Source organism: Pelecanus crispus, chromosome 5 (genome assembly GCF_030463565.1).
Source record: "Pelecanus crispus isolate bPelCri1 chromosome 5, bPelCri1.pri, whole genome shotgun sequence".
NCBI classification, from domain to species: domain Eukaryota; kingdom Metazoa; phylum Chordata; class Aves; order Pelecaniformes; family Pelecanidae; genus Pelecanus; species Pelecanus crispus.
In genome coordinates, this window is record NC_134647.1 from 42,359,172 (window position 1) to 42,377,692 (window position 18,521).

General features: G+C 42.0%; 1 protein-coding gene across 1 annotated transcript in view; it reads left to right on the top strand.

Annotated features, from left to right (window-relative positions):
• The first annotated feature begins 4,145 nt into the window (after positions 1-4,145).
• Positions 4,146-18,521, top strand: part of DRC11 (dynein regulatory complex subunit 11) — a 118,514-nt gene continuing 104,138 nt past the window's right edge. The window contains exons 1-5 of the mRNA XM_075711189.1: positions 4,146-4,228; positions 7,859-8,183; positions 11,750-11,863; positions 14,090-14,278; positions 15,004-15,075. Coding sequence (XP_075567304.1) covers positions 4,146-4,228; positions 7,859-8,183; positions 11,750-11,863; positions 14,090-14,278; positions 15,004-15,075 — 783 coding nt within the window. The remainder of the gene's footprint in view (positions 4,229-7,858; positions 8,184-11,749; positions 11,864-14,089; positions 14,279-15,003; positions 15,076-18,521) is intronic.

Consider the following 18,521-nt stretch of genomic DNA (forward strand, 5'->3'; position numbering starts at 1 on the left):
CAGAGAGACATTGCATGTGTCTCATGCAGCCAGTTGGACGTGCTAGCCGTAATAAGCATGCATGCAGGGCAGTTGCCTTGCATGCACCACAAGTCAGAGCGGTCACACCAGCAACTTTTGCAGCACAGTCACACTGCACACAGTTTAAGTGGCTGGGATTTCAGAATTTCCAGTCAGTTTATGAGGTGTGTTCACGATGCTCAAGGCTGTGTGGTTTTAACAGTGTTGTGGTCTAAAGCTCATGGAAGCGTGTTATTCCACTGCTTTAGTAAGCTTTGTATCAGGATAGAGACAGGACACTCAGGAAGCACTTGGCTGTATTCTTTTAGGGTCAGTAAGCTCTAGCAGCCAGCCAAAAGAAAGTCAGCAAGTCCAGACATGCTTGACATTTTCTAAGGACAGTTGTAGTGCTCATGAGAGAGCATGCCCATTACATTTGCTGTAGGTTGATTAAGAAGTGCCGGACTTACCACACTTCCTAAAGTACTCAAACCCCAGCATTTGCATACAGATGTACATTTTGTTCCAGACATTGAACAGGAGATTTACACAGATTTTTTTGCATTTATGTTTTCCTGCTGCGTTTCCTCCTCTTTTATGAATTTGTTTACCATTTACTTGATCTGCAGCGATCTTGACTAGTAATTTCTTAACTTGCCCTAACAGCCCTAGTCCAGACACGTTCAAAGCTGAGTCGTGGCACTGGTACCATTTGTACCAGGTTTTAATCAGCTACAAGACATTTGCCACTGCCACCAAGGAGCTTTAAACAATCAGAAAGCTTTAAAATTTAATCTCATGTCACAAATAGAATTTATATTAAGTCAGTGGTTAAATATTAATCTAAGACAAGATCTTTAGGATCTCCCCTTCTGCTTCCGTTAGAAACAACCAAAAGAGACCTATGTATTTTATATTAGATCCCCAAAGCTCAGTTAAGGAAAATTAAGGTTGCAAAACCAAAATGTAAGAAAATGTCAGTGCAACTTTTAATCGCCTCTTCTCTCCCCCACTTTACATGGCTGCATTACGATGCAGTTTCTTATGTTGTGATCACATCTTATTTTCTTCCCACGGGACCCCAGCCTCATTCAGCGATTGGGCTGTTGTTGAATATTTCTTTTTATCCCCTCATTCAGCATGTGGCCCCAGGCCATATTCTTCAAATTCCACCCAAACACCACAATTATTAGCTTCCTCCTGGGCGTTCCTAGCATGTTCTTTCTCATACATCTCCCAAGCATTCATGGATTCATCTTTGCCCCTCTTTCCACCCCTTGTGGGCATTAGCGTGTCATCCTGCTTATGTTAAAGCAGGAAAATGGAGACAGAATCACAATTACCAGAACTAAGACTCAAAGGTGCAACTCCCTCCCATGCCTCCCTTCGTCCTTAATGAGCAGGTAGGGAAAGATCTTGTGCATTACTTGTACGTTGTCTCCTTTAGGAAAAAGCATTACCGGTGGAAATATCCCAGCAGCACTTGTGGCAGAAAACGGTGAAAGAAGAGGCTACAGCTCTCAAGAAACTGAGTAGACTGTATTAACTTTGAGCTTAAAGCCTCCTGATCTTAGCAGACGCAGAGCAGCACCGAGACACAGCATTTGCCCTTTATGCACACAACTGTGGGCAGCTGTACAGGCGATTGCTCTTTCCTTTTCTAAGGGAAGGAAAAAAACAAAAAAAAAGAAAAAGATACACGTAAGGTGGTTAATGCTGAAAGAAACTTCATTACCACACCCAGTAAAATGTGGTAGAGGCAAATGCTGCTTGGACCTTGAGCAGGTAATGTCTTTTCAGCTCTGGCCTATTTCTGGCTATCCATGTCTCAACAGAGAGCTCACTACAGTATCTGCTGCAGCAATGCTACACAGTAATTGGATGTAAGTTACCAAAGCTCTCTTTCCCATCCCTTCGTGCTTCCCTGGCCAGGAGGAATACTGCTTGCAAAGGAGAGGAGGCTGCTGTTCTCCTCCTTACCTCAAAGCAAAGAGCAGCCTCTAGCCCAGGCAGGAGCCACAGCCTGACAGACAGAAGGATGGCCCTTGGAGCATGCTACAGGAAGGTTCAGCCTAGAATAATGTCTCCCCCACCTTAATCACTTCACAGTGTCCTCCTGTAAGAAAAGAGCCATTTTTCCAATCAGCCGCCTGAGTTTGGCTAGAGCAGGTACTTGAGACCTGCTGAGGTGCGGTGTTGCCACCACTGCTTAGTGAAGCAGGTTTCCTCGCCTTCCCTGCAGTTTCTCATTACATTATGCCACAAAAATCTTTTATCCCCTATTCACTTTCTGTCATAGTACCAAAGACTGCAATTGGAGATGACGGAAGCATAAAGCTGTTCATGTTAACAATGCCAGTAGGCTGTTATGTTTTCTTCCCCAGCCACAACCAAAGCCTACTGAGGTTTATCCTTTTATTTTCCCTGTATGCTTCAAACTCTGTAAAACGTTACGGCTAGAGCAAGCATGCTTAAGGAAAGTCACCTGGCAGCATTACATTCACCACGAGCTAAGTAGTTTGGCATAATTGTAAAACTAATCTTATTTTAGGAGCAAGGTAGGCCTGACCAAGCTCAGACCCACTAGTCAGCACTGCTCCAGACTGCAGGCTAAAGGCTTTTAAAACAGGAATTGATTCAAACAACCTTTTAGTCAATTTGGTTGTGTCATAAGGCCACACTGATCTCTGTTTCTGTCTGCAAAATGTTTTCTCTATAAGACAACAAAAGAAAGGAGAGGGCCGATCGTGTAATATATTTAGCCCAGCAACCACCATGCAATACCTGAGCAGGTTGTAGTGGGGGAACAGGTAACTGCTGACCTGAATAAGCCAGCAGTCATTTTAAGTCTGGTGATTTTTAGGAAGAGAAAAGGAAAAAGAAAAGCAGCAGCATTTGAGCAAGCCCCTTTTCCTCTTGGGGCCTCACTTTCCCCTCCCAACCTTTGTCTCTTGTTTCTTTATTTTACACAGGCTGCAGGGCAGGGTTTCCCTCCCCCGTGTTTGCCCAGGGCTTAGCACAATGGCTGACCTGTCAAGCCCCAAGTATCTAGAGGAGACCCTGAGGACTGGCCCCTGCATGCACTTCCTTGTCACTAGATCCAAACCTCAGCCACCTCTCCTCTGCTCAGTGACTGTTGGCTTGATCTGCATGGTGATGGAATACGTGCTGGGCTCCTTGCGCCCAAAGGAGCCCTGCTCCATCACACAGATCCCTGCTGCAGCCCCGCTCCACACTCCCTTGCTCTCAAAGCCCTGCTAGTGCTTTCTCCATTCCCTGTTAAATGGCCCAACACAGCACAGTCTCATCTTCTGAGAAAGAAGAAATGCAGGTAGTTTGCAGTGGCAGCATAGATGCTTCAGAAATGTTTTAACACACACGCACAGTTTAGCACTCATTTAATCAAACAGGAGTTTCCATATCAGGTGAAGAGAGCTGGGCCAAGTCAGAGTCAAATGTTTTCCCTTCTATCTCTTTACATGTGCCTATCCATCAGAAAAAAAACAGTAGGGCCCATGCAGCACTACACTCTGCATTTACATGGTTGGCATACGAAAGCATGAGATATTTCTGTTCTCAGAGAACAGACAGCCCAGGAAATGCCAGGCATCAAAGAAGCCTAGGTTCAGCCCATATACAAATCCAGAGACAGACAGAGCTTGGAGTGCAAACTGTGCCATGTCCTGGAATAACAGAAATAGTGTTCCCTTTGGCAGCTAAGTAAAAACACTGAGACACTTTGGGAGAAAAAAGAAAAACCACACACACAAAGGTAACCCCACAGATGCCAGATTCCACTACTAGCTCAAGAGCAGTCTGAGGGACAGTTTGCACGCTCAGCACAAATCCTTCCAAGAAAGGCATGCTTCAGTCTCAAAACGCATTCAACACAAGTAAGCAAGCTAACCTTAGCTGCACTCAAAACCAACAGATTTTTTTTTTAAGTGTGAGAAGAGATGGGTCAAGCAAACATGCAGAGTTAGAGGGCCCTGGAATATTCAAATGAGGCAATGCATAATTGGGCAGAATTTTAAACATCTCTTTATAACTTGAGCAGAAAAGCATATTTTTAAGCTTCACTCTAAATAAGCAAATCAGGCTTTATTTTGAGCAATAAAAGTGAGATTCAAACTAGAAGTCATGCTATGGCAAAAGAGTCTTCCAAAGCTCTTGTCTTAGACTCCATTTCTACTTTGTGGGAGCGAAGAGAAGGGACACCGGTTAGGAGGTAAAGCCTTGACCCTTCCTCCAAGCTATAAGCTGCCAGAAAGCACTCTGGGGGCTCTGCAGTTAAGTCACTTTATGTGCTTTTTCCTCATCCCATTACAGCATTGCTTATTTTCCCCATAACACTCCTATTTTGTAGTTGCTATGACAATTTGCAGCATTACTTACACTGCTATATGCATGCAGAGATCAAGAGACAGGCTTGTTTCTTTTCCAGGATTTAATAATCTTATGCCTTGAATAGGAAAATTATGCTCAGTCCTGCTGGTTACCTGCACCAGTAGGCTAGTTAGATGCTCTAATCCAACATAACTCTGATGCGATATCATCCTCAGGCACGGATACAGCTTACAACCTACCCGTTACAGAACAGAAACAAACGTACAAAATGAACCAGTAACAGTAATCAAAAAGCCAGTGCACTCAAGCTGCGTTGTACTCCCCCTTCAGTTCGTGGAAGCAATTTTGAGGGAGTTTACAACGTAATGCAGAGAGAGACTGAGCAGAAAGGCAAAAATTCAAATAGGGGTTTAGGGGTCACATGCTGTCCAATTAACAGGCAAGGAGAGTCAGTCCTGTCCTTTGCTTTTAACACGTAACCTCGAGGACATGCATTACTCCTTCTGACTACCCTTGAACACATTTGTCGCCAAAGCTGCAGGGCTCCTCAGGAATAGAGCAGCTCTGCCAAGTCCCCCAGAAAGGGCTATAAAGACCAAGCACATCTGAGCCTTCAAACTAGTGCAGAAGGGCTCCCATTTGGCCACTAGTAAAACTTGAAATAATTATTTTAATCCTGTTTTGGGGAGGGGAAACAAATGGCTGTGCACGTGTCCTCTAGTTTTTAGTCAGGGTGAACCAAAGAAACAGTCAAATCACACTTCTGCTTGCACTGTCCAGTTATCAAGTATCTGCTCTTCCCCATCACCTGCCTAAGGAAGTGAAGCGCTAGGACCAGGTCGCCCCCAAGACATCAGTCACCCTGACTGCAACAGGTACACAGGAGCTATCAGTTCATCACAGCTGAAAATTTAGAAGTTCCACATCAATCTTTTCCTTCAATACTTCATTTTCCAATGGGCCTGCCTCTTCTTTTGCCCTCATTTACATAGAGCATCGCTGCTGCAAAAGCTACGAACGTACTGTAATATCCATAGTCTTAACATCTGACCCACAGCAACATGCTTGCAATCATCTTAATGCTTATCTGATAAACTAATACTTTATGGAAGCAATTATATTCCATCTATATTGCCCTGTATTAACGTACTCTGAACAGCTAAAGCACCCCGTCCCTCTCCTCCCTCAAAAAGTAATTCAAAATATAAAAAGAAACTGGATATTATCTGGCTCAGCAGGAGGAACCACTTGACATTCCTCAGTCAGAGGAGGCAGAAAGGGAGATTATTGTAAATTGGAATGGACAATCATGGGGTCGTGGCAGTACAATCTCTTGTCCCCATGCAATAACCTGCATTCGAAATGCTCTAGCCTGAGGGTACCCACTGTTCATAAATCAGCTGTATGGTTGCAGGGACAACCTACAGGGCCAGGCTTTCTCAAAGATTTATAACCTCCCCGCCAGCAAACGGTCTGCGAGTAGGCACAGCTAAGTAAGTACAATACCGCGTTGTTTCCTTCTGCGCTGGAAAACCCCGTGAACCTCACACCAGTATACGCTCTTCCGTGTTCTGACTTCAGAGGAAGCATACAAAAATCCCATTGATGAACCAGCAGAGCTGTTAGGTCAAAGCTAAAACTGGTCTTGTTTGTGCCAATCTTCTCCACTCTGCCCGTTTTATTTTGTTTATCTCCTGCACCTGGATTAATGCTGCAATTGAGTGATTTGGGTGGTGCAATGGGATGTAAATGAAGTTGGAAAAAAGGAAGGGGAAAGACCTGGGTGGGCTGCAGAGGCATTAGGAAAAGCAAGACCAGCTGCATCCTGCAGAAACCCAGGTCAGCTGAGAAGTATAATATGCACTTTAAAAAAAAGTTAATGGTTCAAATTCAATAGCAGGGTTCAGATTGTTGGTGTTTTTGCTGACTGCTGCAGGGACTCCCAGCAGCCCCATCAGCATCCTGGATGTGCAGCACACACCCCATGCTCAGGCTACTTGTGGGCTGGAGTTTGTCCTGTCCACCCCACTGGTCCCTCTCACAGCACAAGCCTCTGGTCATTCTGTACTCTGACACTGGGAATGATAAAATCAGGTGACAGAGCTCCAATTTCGGCATTTATTACCAAGCACGAGCAATGTTAACAGCTGCCCAGCTTTCTTGTCAGAGTTAATACACAAGCACTCCCTCAACATTGCTCAGACCAGCAAGAGGTCTGCTCTGAAACCTCACCTAATAGAGGCAGGGCCTTTTACTGTCTTCATCCTTCTTTGAGACACTCTAGGAACAGCAAGCAATAGCTAGGTTAAGCACATGGATGGGTCTAGATTGCACCATTGAGGCCAATGACCTTTATTTCTAGGTCTAAGAAACATAAGTCAGCTTTCCCTGTTACTTTAGCCCAGTTTTCCCCTCCTCCTGTAAATCTGGCAACATGGATCAACTGGTTTTCTCCCAGTATAACTGAGTCTCTGTGCAGAAGAAATTTCTTAGCTCTACTAGTAGAGAAGCATTTCCAAGGACATAAGATTTTTTGATGCCTGTTACTCCCAGGAGAGAGTCTCCACTTGGCAAAGAGAGGCTGCAAAGTAGAACAGGACCTAAAAGGGTCTTTCACTACCACGGATGTTAGCACCTTTCAGTGACAAACCTGCCGTTTGAGCTCTTCTCTGAATAAAAGCCTCATTGCCCAGAGTCCCTTTCTTGCTCCTTTAGGATGATTTCCCACTATTCTGTGCTGATCTGCTTTTATCATGAAAAGCCACTGGCAGCCAGTCCATGCTCACATCAGAGCTCCACCTATTCCTACCAAAACTACCAAAGTAAACAGTATTATCACTTCTGGAAGTGTAGCTGGCCTTAGGTGACATCTTCCATATCAGATAATCCTCTAGCCGCTGGATCAGACGTTTAGCAATTGCTTGGAGTGCAACAATTCCTGCCACAGAAATAAATTAAATTATTTTCCTCACTTCACATTTGAAACAGTGCCCACAGCTATCCTGTAGCATTAGCACCAATACAGCCCTTACCCTACCATTAGTTCCGAGCAACCACTTCAGAAAGGCAGAAAAGCAACAGACTTTAGAAACATCGATTGGTTCTCATCCCAAACATGGAAAGGCCTGAAAGAGACCTTCCTGCCTCGTAAGGGCTTTGAGGGGGAGACACCTTTTCTATTAAATCATCATCTCAGCATAAATGAATGAAACTGACGACCCTATCAGGGTTGCAGCTTCAAGCATATGTTAATGAAGTCAAAAAGTTTTTAACTTTTAAGCTTTCATTAATAAAACAGCATTTTAGGACTCCTATTTTTAAAACAACCAAAGAGAGAAACTTTTGCTAATGGTTTTTAAAATACATTGTAGTTAAAATCTCATCATAAATATAATGGCTCACATATCCAGGCTTGCTTTTTTGAGAAATCCATACACATAGAGCCCTGGCATCATTGTGCGCTAACTCTTACTTTCATGTCAGGTTAACATAGTCTCCTCTTTTCAATTAGCACTTACAATAAGATGTGGAAGGATGCCCAGAAAGATCTTGACATCCAGCTCCAGAGAGAAAGAGAAGAGTTCCTCCAGCCAGAGAAGGACCGCGTGAAAGTATTCAAGATGTTAGCCACTTCCTACATCAAATACATGCAAATCTTCCGTAACTTGGAGACAGCCCATGACCAACTTGTTCACTGGCAGAAACGCACAGTGATTCGGCAAGTGCTAGATGGTGTGATTGGGCGAATCCTGGAGATGAAAAAAGAGATGGTGGATCTGGAGAACTCGGAGTTTCATTACATGGATAATATCCTGGAAGATCTAAAGCTTCTCCCAGTAGGTCTACCTCTATTATTAGCAAATGCATAGGAACTTTGCCTATCCTGTGTTTTAAGGACAGCCACATTTACTTGCACTCTGTGAAGTTCCACCAAGTGATTTAGCTTCCTCTGCATGTTCACTAGTGTACTGGGTGATCAGTAATCATGGCATTTTACTGAAGATCAGAGTTTATTTGATCTATGATGAGCATTACATATTGGAGCAAGATTTTAAAAGCTGATCTGCTTGATCAATATGTTGCATTTTTGCTTCTCCTTAGCAGCATGGGCTCTGTGGATCTTTCACTTGCACATGTCCTAACGTGAAGTCATATTAGCTTAGACAGCTTCACTATTAACGTCAGCAGTTGACACGGCCTGATTTTAATGTGGGATTAGACAGAAGATGGGCAACTGATAACCAAGGTACAGTCCACTTCAGTCTGCCCTTTGCATCACTGTGCATCAGCCTGGTCTCAGGCCTCTTCCACAGATTGCAGGTAATGCTGAAAGTTGCATGGTCTACTATCTCATAGTACAATGAGCTACTAAAGTGAGAAATCTGAGACAAGTCTCTTATTGTAAAGGAGGCAGGAGCTGGGACCATATTCAACATCCAGGGTTCAGGATTGCCTAATGTAAAAGCAGCCCCCTGACAGACAGCCCGCTAAACCAGATGAATACAACAATAAGGCAAAGTCTTGAAGCTGTGCTCTAAAAGCAGTATGAAAAATTAGCTGCAAAAAGCTAGATACTTCTCTCGCAGACAGCTCCACCTATTGTCAAGTTCAGGTACCGCTGGTAACAGCTTTTCTAAAGAAAAAGAGTTGGAGCTTAAGTTAACTGCTTTTTTCAGGATCCTAGTTATAACATGAGGTAAATTGCCTAATATCATTATAGCATTATTTTGATTTGCAAACATGTTTCTGTTTGCAACTGCATGTGTATTTCACTCTGCAAATTTAGGATAGCAATTGCCATGAATTTTCACCAGCTCTTTACCTTATGGCATTAGTCATAGCAGAGAACTATTTTAAACAAGAAGGCATACTGGAGAGCATAAACACATCTCTGCGGAAACTGATCCCTCAAATCGTATTTTGAAATCATTAAGCACTACTGCTTTCATGACTTTTCAGTAAATCCACCTGCAGCAAAAAGTTGGCAAGTCTGAAAAGTCATGCTTGACATCTATTAAAAAACAAGCATAAATTCAAATTCCTGCACCACACCTTAATTTTAAGGAGGCATGACATACCTACCTACAAAAAAAAAAAAAAAAAAGCACTGAAGAGATTTCAGGCTTTTCCAGAGAAAACATGATTTTCCATAGTAGATAGGAATACAGATTTATGTTTTGTTTTGTTTTTTTAATAAAATCATCACATGTTCTTCGTTCCAAAACAAAATTAATGGGCAGTACTTCACAAATAACTACTGTTTCTTAAAAAATCTGCCCAGAAAGGATCTCTAGTCCTTCCTTTCACTGTATTATCATGGGCATTATATAGTAGCATTATAGTAGGCAGAGGACACAGAGTAGTCTCATATCTTATGCAATGATATTGCATACTTTTTACTATGTCACTATAAGGCTAAGCTTCATCTTTCCTTAGTTCTGTGCCTCATGTTTTTGTATGGTTGCCTTCCACCACTCAAGTCGCTCCATTTCCTGGGGTAATTGTAAAGGTATTTGGATACACAAATCCCATGCAGAGCCGGGAGTGGCTAAAAGGCTGCAAATTTGACCTGAGGATAAACATCACAAACCTAACTTTTCAATGCTGGGCCCCAAAAAGAGATTATGAAGAGAAGTAGTCTCCCTACTCCCCACCCCTTCCAGCCTTAGTATCATGGCTTTGATCTCACCTTTACAGTCAGTAAAGGTCACAGTCCAGAATCGCTTGTAATTAAAGCCCAGGTCAGACAGAGATACTCATCGCCCCTACACTGACATACTTGCACTGCTACCTAACGGTGTAAAAGCCCTCTCATCCTATGCGAGGGTGTCCAGAGAAACCGCTTGATTTCTTATACCTAAAGACAGCCAGATTTGTAATCCATCCTAGAGCGATTTGCACTCTTAAATTACAACGTATAATCATTTCCACCACCAGTCAAGGATGTTATACAAGGTGCAAACAGGGAGCTTAACAAGACAGATATGTAGAAAATTTAGCAGACCAGACCTCTGCAATGATAAAATCAATAGGGGTAAACACAGTCCTACTTGGAAGCTTGCTTCTTATACTGCCGTAACAAGGATGTCCCGGTCTGCACAGTGTACAACTGAGGGAACTAGTAATGAAATCTTAAGTTTGCAGTTCACAGGGGCTGTTTCATTGGCCACAGCCTTCCCTGCAAATTCTTGCTCTAGGAATTGGAAGGCCTTAGAGCTCACAGGCAGCACATTTAGCATGTGCCTGTCTCAAAGCAGGAGCGGTGCTTGTTCTTTGCAGACAGCACTTTTCTCCTCTGTATCTGTTCATATGGGAGGTGGCACTGAGGATGCAAAGGGTCAAGTCAAAGGTCTCCCTGAGCAGGTCAAAGCCCACCAAGTTTCTGTATCAGACAGAACAGAGAGCACTGATAGTGCAGCATTGAGTCTTGTACCTATCTTAGGCTCATCAGGCAAAAGGACCAAGTGCCCCCATATACCTGTGGACAAATTATTGTGTAGCTTGGCTGTGCAACTCCTCATGAGTAGCACAACAGGGTAAGTGTACTGCCTGTCTCCCCTGTCCCTCCAGGTGAATCATTTCCTTGATGAAATATTCTAGATGTTCCTGAAACATCTAGAAGACACACTCCTTCCCCCCTGAAGAAATACACTTGCCAGCAGTTATTCCTGAACGATTGTCTCCAGTCTTCAACATGATACAAAGAACAGGTTATGCCACTCCACAGCATCTTAATTTTTGGGGCAGTTTTTCATCTGCCTGTGTCTTTTTTTCATTTCTCAACAAGAGTGAAATTCTACAGAAGAAGAATCTGTAGAAGTGTGAATCAGTTACATCTTTTTAATGATAAAAATGAGTGAAGACAGCCACTTCTAATCATGCCTGATTTTGAGAAGTGACTGAGATATAACAGTCACAGACAGTGACAGTTTGTCTACAAGTAGAAGTAACTTCAGATGAACAGAATTGTGCTTTGGTTCCTTGTAACGGTTAAAAAAATGCAAGAGAACAAACTTATTTTTCATGTTGATTAAAAAAAAAAAAAAAGTGGGATGATCATACAACCAGAGGTATTCAATTCAGTGGAAATAATGTTTAAATTTCTGGCAACTCTGCCAAATATTTTAACAGTTTGATAATATAATTGAGCCATTATAAAAAGAAAGATTTCTGAGCTGCCATGGTTCAGAAACTGGGTTGATTTATTTGTTTTTGTTGAATTAGGCCTTAAGTAATTGCAAAGTAACAGCTCAGCAGCTGTTACAGAGGTCAAATTCCCCAACACTCCAAAATATTCAACAATCTCAGTCCAATTTAATTGCTTTGTAAAGGTGCTTAATTAATAAGTAATGTGATTTTAATGCAGTTTTAAAAAGCATCTCATGACTATTTCTTCCTCTAGGAAGACATAGAAGTGCCTATCCCAAGGTATTTCATTAAAGAAAAGCTGGAAGCCCTGCAGGAGAGGGAGAAAATCCTTGATCAGATTTTGCTTAATGCTGGGTTGCAAACACAGGTAAGTGTACCACATACCTACATAATAACATGCTTAACTTTTTTAGGTTATAGCCACACATGTATGACCACACGAGCCACTGAAGTGAAAAGTACTCTTATAGCAGTTAGGAAGTAAAAGTCTGTTTACAGATAAGGCACAAATAGAAAGTAACATTACATTTTCTTGTCTAACAATATCCAGTCACACCTTGAGTCTGGTTAAGACTGAAATGAATTTACTCTGCTTTATGCATGCGAGAGTGTCACGGAAAGTGCATCACTTTGACTAAGTTTAGTAGGTGCTTTATTCGTCTAGCTAACTCTCCATCATGTAATTAGTCCTACTGAAATCAAGTTGGGCTTAAGTTTTACTGAACCAGAATTCCTAACTGGAATGGGCAAAACTCAGGGTTCAGGTCAGCACAACTGTTAGCATTCAGTTGCGTATAACCTCTGAACAATGACTGCAGTCTCTTCTGCACAGCTATAGAGCTGCAGCTGCTAGGAGGAGTAGAAAATTGAGTTTTGGCAGAGCAAAAGTCATTACAGAGAAGTACATGAACACTCCAGTGAAGACTGTTCTGGATTTGATATACTTTTGACCTTTTTGAAATGGCGCATTGCCTACAAGCAGTCGTTGCTAACCTCCTGAAATAAACAACTGTGCCTACATGTCTGGATGACTTAGATTCATAGATGTTATAGCTGCAAGAGACAGTCCTGATCAGACCACTTAGTCAAACTGCTGCACTGTCCCAACTGTTGAATACTCCACCAGTAATTGTGCTGGTGGGGGAAGTCTGCGTGTTGATCCCAGAAAGCAACGGAGGGAAGGTTCCCAGGGGAAGAAACAGCACCAGTCAGACAGAGGCAGTCTGTGGAGACAGAGCGCAGGCTCTCTGCTAGATTACTTTAATGGGCAGCTGCAGTCCTCTTGGCCTCCACAGTAAATCTCTGGGTGAATTCTCTGCTCTTCTAGTGGTCTGATGTTAGTCGGTGGAGATCCTCTGTTTCAGCACATCTGAAACCTTTTTGTTTCCCACAGTTTTGCTCTCGCCCCTTTCAGCATGGCATCCATTACAGATGAGACTATCTGGTGTGCAGCCAGCTCACCTGGGAGCACCAGGCTTGCACTTTCGACACTGGCAGGGTCCAGGTCTCCCTTGCCAAGATGCCACAAGAGAGGCACAGGATTCAGTAAACACAAATTAAACAATCCCACACAGTATGAGTCCGGTGCCCTGTGCCGCACCTCCAGTTCAATCACTGCTGGCATTGCTAGAGGATTGTTGGCACTTCTGCATGTATTGTAGCAAGCCATGTACACTCAGGAAATCCTAACTGCTGTGTAACAGACCACTGTAGTCTTCAGTGTCCATGGCAATGCTGTTACAAGCAGTCTATCATACATCAAAAACAGTGGAGTTCATCAGAGGACTCGGCTCTGCAGATCATTTGTCCTTCTATGTAATTCTGTTACAGAAAGCCCTGCTGAAAATGTAGCATAGTGAGCTCCACACAGTGTGTGTGTGTGTATATATATATAAAAAGCATCAAATGTGAACTGTCTCCAATAGGGGGATTAATGTCAACAAAGGACAATAATTCAGCTTTTCCATGGGGAGCATGACGGGTTAACAAGAGTTCTCAGGAGTGAGAAGGCGGAGTCCCTTTCTCCAGCTGCACTGTTCTGACACGTTTTTCCCCAAGCCTCTTCTATTTGGGCTGGGCTGACCAGGCCTGGACTAGCTCAGAACAGCCTGTCCTTCCGTTCAGCAAGAGAGCTGAGGTCCCAGCAGCACATCCAGAAACCCATCCCTTCAGAAAAGTAGAAGGAAAACATTCCATAGCCTAAGCAATTCTCCTCTTAATAGGACAAAGCCCTGTGGTTCTTTTTGTCTTTTTTCTCAAATGGATAAATTTCAGCACAAAGCATAAGCCATATAGAACCGTTCTTGCTTCCCACTATAGCGTCAGGCTTTCCTTGTCACACATCAACATGTCCGGTTCACTGTCTCGTAAGGGTCCTCAGAAAAACACATCTCAAGATACCAAACTTCCAAGGTATTGCAAGATAGCACTGAGACAGGAGTTCCTGCTGTCTGTGACAGGGTTTTTTTTGTCTTAGAAAGTTTCCACAAGAAGTTCATTTGTTGTTTCATTTGCTAACTGACATAAGCAATTAACGAAACACATAACTCTAATACTTTCCTTTGTCCATTCCTTTTTGGCTGTACTGTTGAAGAAACGTGTCAAGGCCATGACATTTGAAGAAGCCATTAAAATGATCCAGGTTGCAGAACGGGCTCGCCAAGGCCGTTGTCGAGCAGCATTCATGAAGCAAATTTACCTTGAAGAGAAGAGAGAAAGACAAACTAAACTTCAGGTCCAGATGGGTCCAAATCCAGATGCTGCTGCCACTTGCATTCAAAAGGTGAAATCTCTGATTTAACAACAGTTCTGGCAGAACCAAATGACAATGTTTTGTTCAGGAGAACAGCAATAGACAGAAATACAGCTCATAGGATGGCAAGCATAGCTTGCTTTTAGATAGCTTTTGGGGTGTCTAGCAAGGTGAAATACATCATTTACACCACTTAACAAAATGAGACAGGATCCTAGATGCGAGATCAACGGAAACAGTCCTGCACTGGCAATGCAGGATGACTTTATAACCTGCATGTTTTTCCATTCTGATTTTTATGACCTCAGTTACTCTTTCTGGCATCCCCTTGGAATGCAGTGCATCTCAGGGAATCCATGCCTTTCCTGTGATCTCCAAAGAAGTTGTTCCATATCTTGAAAAGATGAGAGAGGGAGATCACTGCTAAATTCCAGAAAAAGTCCTTTCACATGAATAATTCAGACAATTCAGCCTGGTGAGAACAGGACCTCAGTCTAAATCTTGAGTCTAAACACTTTTTGAAACCCTGACAATGTTGTGTTTAGAAGCTAGATATACCAGTGTGAGGGGATAACAAACCTCAGAACTTGTTTTTAAAAAAAAAAAAAAAAGCAGATGGCAACCTGTTAAAGAGTAATAGTTTCAATTGTATATTGTACCTTTCCTTCCTCTATTTGTTTTTTCCTGTGTCTGCCACAGTAAAGGAAGCTGTAACAAGGCCCATTTATCTCATTAGAGTTTTGTTTACAATTCAGGTTTGGCGTGGATATGTCCAGCGCAAGAAAACAGAGAAAATGAGAGAAGAGGAAATGATATTTCTGGGGATGGTAAGTAGTGCTGCCTAGAGAATATAAAATGCCACACTGTTTGTTCGTCAGACTTTTGTAATTTAGCAGAAGATGAGAAATTAATTTCTAAGAGTCTTCCTATTTTAAAAGGAGTCTCTAAGGAATACAGAACTAAACTGAAATGATAGATGGCACAGAAGTAGCACAGTTTGTCTTATGCTGCATGTTTTTGTGCTGTATATATGTAGTCCAGTGTATACAGCAAATATGGAAACAGGCAGTGCAGAATTTGTCCCAGGTTCTAGGGAATTTGACCCAGGCATGACAGAGCAAGGAAATTTTATTCATCAATTTTTAATTCGTAATTCCAAGACACTTGAGCTGCTTTATTCCTGAAGTAGAATTAAAGCAGCAAAATCTTCTCCCACCCCTTTGCAAGCCTCACATCATACTGCAAAAGTACAGGGAAGTGAACAGCTGGCCATGGTCACTTAGATTTTGTGGGTTAAAATTTAAAAATGAAAACACCCCTTCCAGAAGAAGGAACCTCTTCCTCCCACAATCAGAGAAGGTACATCTCCTCCCACCGACATCTTCCTTCCTAGCAAGTATGTGGGAAGGAGGATAAACTCTTTACAGTTGACATTTTCTTTAGCCACCACCAATCCTTTGGGTGCCTTAGGCGCTAACAGGTATCAAGCCTGACAGCTCTCTTCAACTCCAGCTACACTAGCACGGCCCTTGTACCAAGTTCAAGTAAAGCTGCTTCACAGCACCACGTTACAGAAACATTCAACACTGCTCTATGTTTGGTAGATTTATTTATACCTCCATGTTTTACAGTTCTTAAATGATTAATTTATAAACTAATCATTTAATTTTGAATTAAAACATGCTTTCTGCTTCTCCCAGACAATTTGTATTATTTTCTTACCCAGCAATGGAATTGTTCTTAGCTACATTACAGGTTTATGAAAACTAATTGTGGCTGTAGCGTACACCTGACAAACACGTATCATCAGTTAAGAATGACCTTAAAATCTTACCTTCAGGAAGTAACATGTACATTTACCAAAGTTTTGACATGTTAAATACAGATAACAACTTATGGACCATTGTCTTTAATATCTGCCGGTCATTAACAGTAAATGTGGCCAGCATAGCTAAGCAGAGCTTTGGGTGCCAATTCTGCCTCTGTTTAAGACAAAGTTCCCAGATATTTTAACTAGCGCAGACCTAAAATGGTGACTATTTGGGACATACTGAAAATTAATTAGAAATTATACCTTTTGCAAAACAAGGGATCCATTTCCTATCAAATCCCATGACAATTTCTGTCAAGTCTTAAAACTAGACACTTAGGAAGGAAATCTAAGTCTGGTATCAATTATTGGAGGGTTCACAGCCAAGCACTCTTTTCTTGGTGGCCGATGGTAGGAGTAACTGATAACTAGGGTGTAAACAGCCTAGTTTATGGGGAGGAAATCTATATGATCATAGGGATGAAGGGAATTAAAACCAAACACATACAGTGTATTCGTTTCCTGACCTCCATTTAGGAGCAAGAGAATTGATGTTTGCAGCTCTGCACTCAGACTCATTACTCTTTATCAAGTATAAAATCAAAGGATGTGGGGAAAAAATGGATACCTCTAAATAATAATAATAAAAAAATCTGTTCATCTGTTCATTGTTTTTATATTCCCCATTTGTGTTTCCCTTTTACTTTTCATGCTGCATTCCCTTCCATGGTCTCCAAAGGAAGCGAGTGGCAAGCAGGCGTTGGTTCACACTGATAGATAGGCACTGAGCTCCAAAGGTCAAGTCCCTTTGATGTATGATCATGTCAGCCCTCTAAAAAAATGACCACAGATCTTCATGTGTAAATATGTTGAATTTGCTTTTCTAATGCTGTACGACTTAGATAAATTAGAAGACCTAGCCATTCATTACTCCAAGTCCATCCCAAAGGAGACGACTTTTACTGCAATAAATATAATTTCTCTTATAATTATAGCTATTTTTAAAATGCCTGTGTTATTTTCATATAAAGACTGCTTTGCAAAAAGAGCTAGTCCATTTGAAGTTCTGAATAATGATTTTTTTGAAAAATTCAGTTGTGTTTGCCAAAAAAACATGGAAATATTTGCAAAGACCAGGAATTGTCTAGTGTTTTACTTAATTCAGTATTATTTTCTTTACTACTTCAGAAAAATTTATGTATCTTTTCTGGAATTTGATTCTATTTCATCTTTTGCTTGATGACAGAGTAGTAGCCTATGTTCCAGAGATTTTTCTTGGCTCAAAACTAAAGACTCATTATTATTATTATTTATTAAAGCTTAATTGCAGAAACAGCATGATTCCCTCAGCACATGTTTTTCTAAATCTCCGATAAATCACAGCTTGCAATACCGGTTTAATTTGGAAAGAGAAGCAAGCCTCACTAAGAGCACATATATCTTGATAACTGTATCCTGACCTGTTTCCCGATCTTCCTCACATTACTACCACAGTGCTGTTTACTACCACCTCCAGCATGACCACCATAACCAATGTTCCAGGCATAGGCCTGTGTTTAAGCCACACCAACCACACTGATGTTGCAAAAAAACACATTAAATTGTCTTGGAAACATGCACGTGCTGTTCAAACAAACCTGTATTTTCTTGCTCTATTTTACTGTTAACAGCCCAATTATAATGTACCATTTTTCCAGTTTTTAAACTAGTGCGTAATTCCACTTGTCTGTTTCTGGCACTTACAAGTTCCCTGTCATTAAACACCAGAGTTAGAGGTTGCTGTGATTGTCTCATTTTGCTGCAGTGCAAACTAGCTATTAGCCTAGTGTAACTGAATGTGTGAACTGGCTTTTGGCAACTGCTTTGTCTCCAGGTGGTGCAAGACAGCCCAAGCCTCATACTGGATCTGCACTCAGCGTTCTCGCTGACAGACTCTCCTCACAGGGCAGAGCCTCCTCACAGGGCAGAGCCTGCAGGAAGTTATACTTACAATCTCAGAACACAGACTCCTGGAAAGAGGAAAAGCTGTTTTTAACATATAACGTTAAGATAAACAGTTTGCAATCAGACTGATTTATGGAATGGTAGGAGGAGCCTAGGAACAAGGAATACAAAAAGACAAGACAAAATCCACCTCAATTTAGGGGCTCGGCCTACTGTTGCAACTTTGAGGCAGAAGTATTCCGAAGGCCTGACATCCCCTTGCTCGTGTTTTCACTTAACAAGCACAAGTAGTCAATCCCATTGGAGCCAAGCGCTCTACATGCTTAAGAAATTTATACGACTGAGCCCTGCATGCTTTGGACGTGCATACACGTAAACACCTTCTTGTCTCACAGATATGTCTATTGATTTACAGTTACACAGCTCTCACATGCTCTATTCCGTTATTTCAGCCCTCACCAAAGAGTTAGTGGCACAATACATGCTGATCTATGATTTTCTTACATAGTATTTCCACCA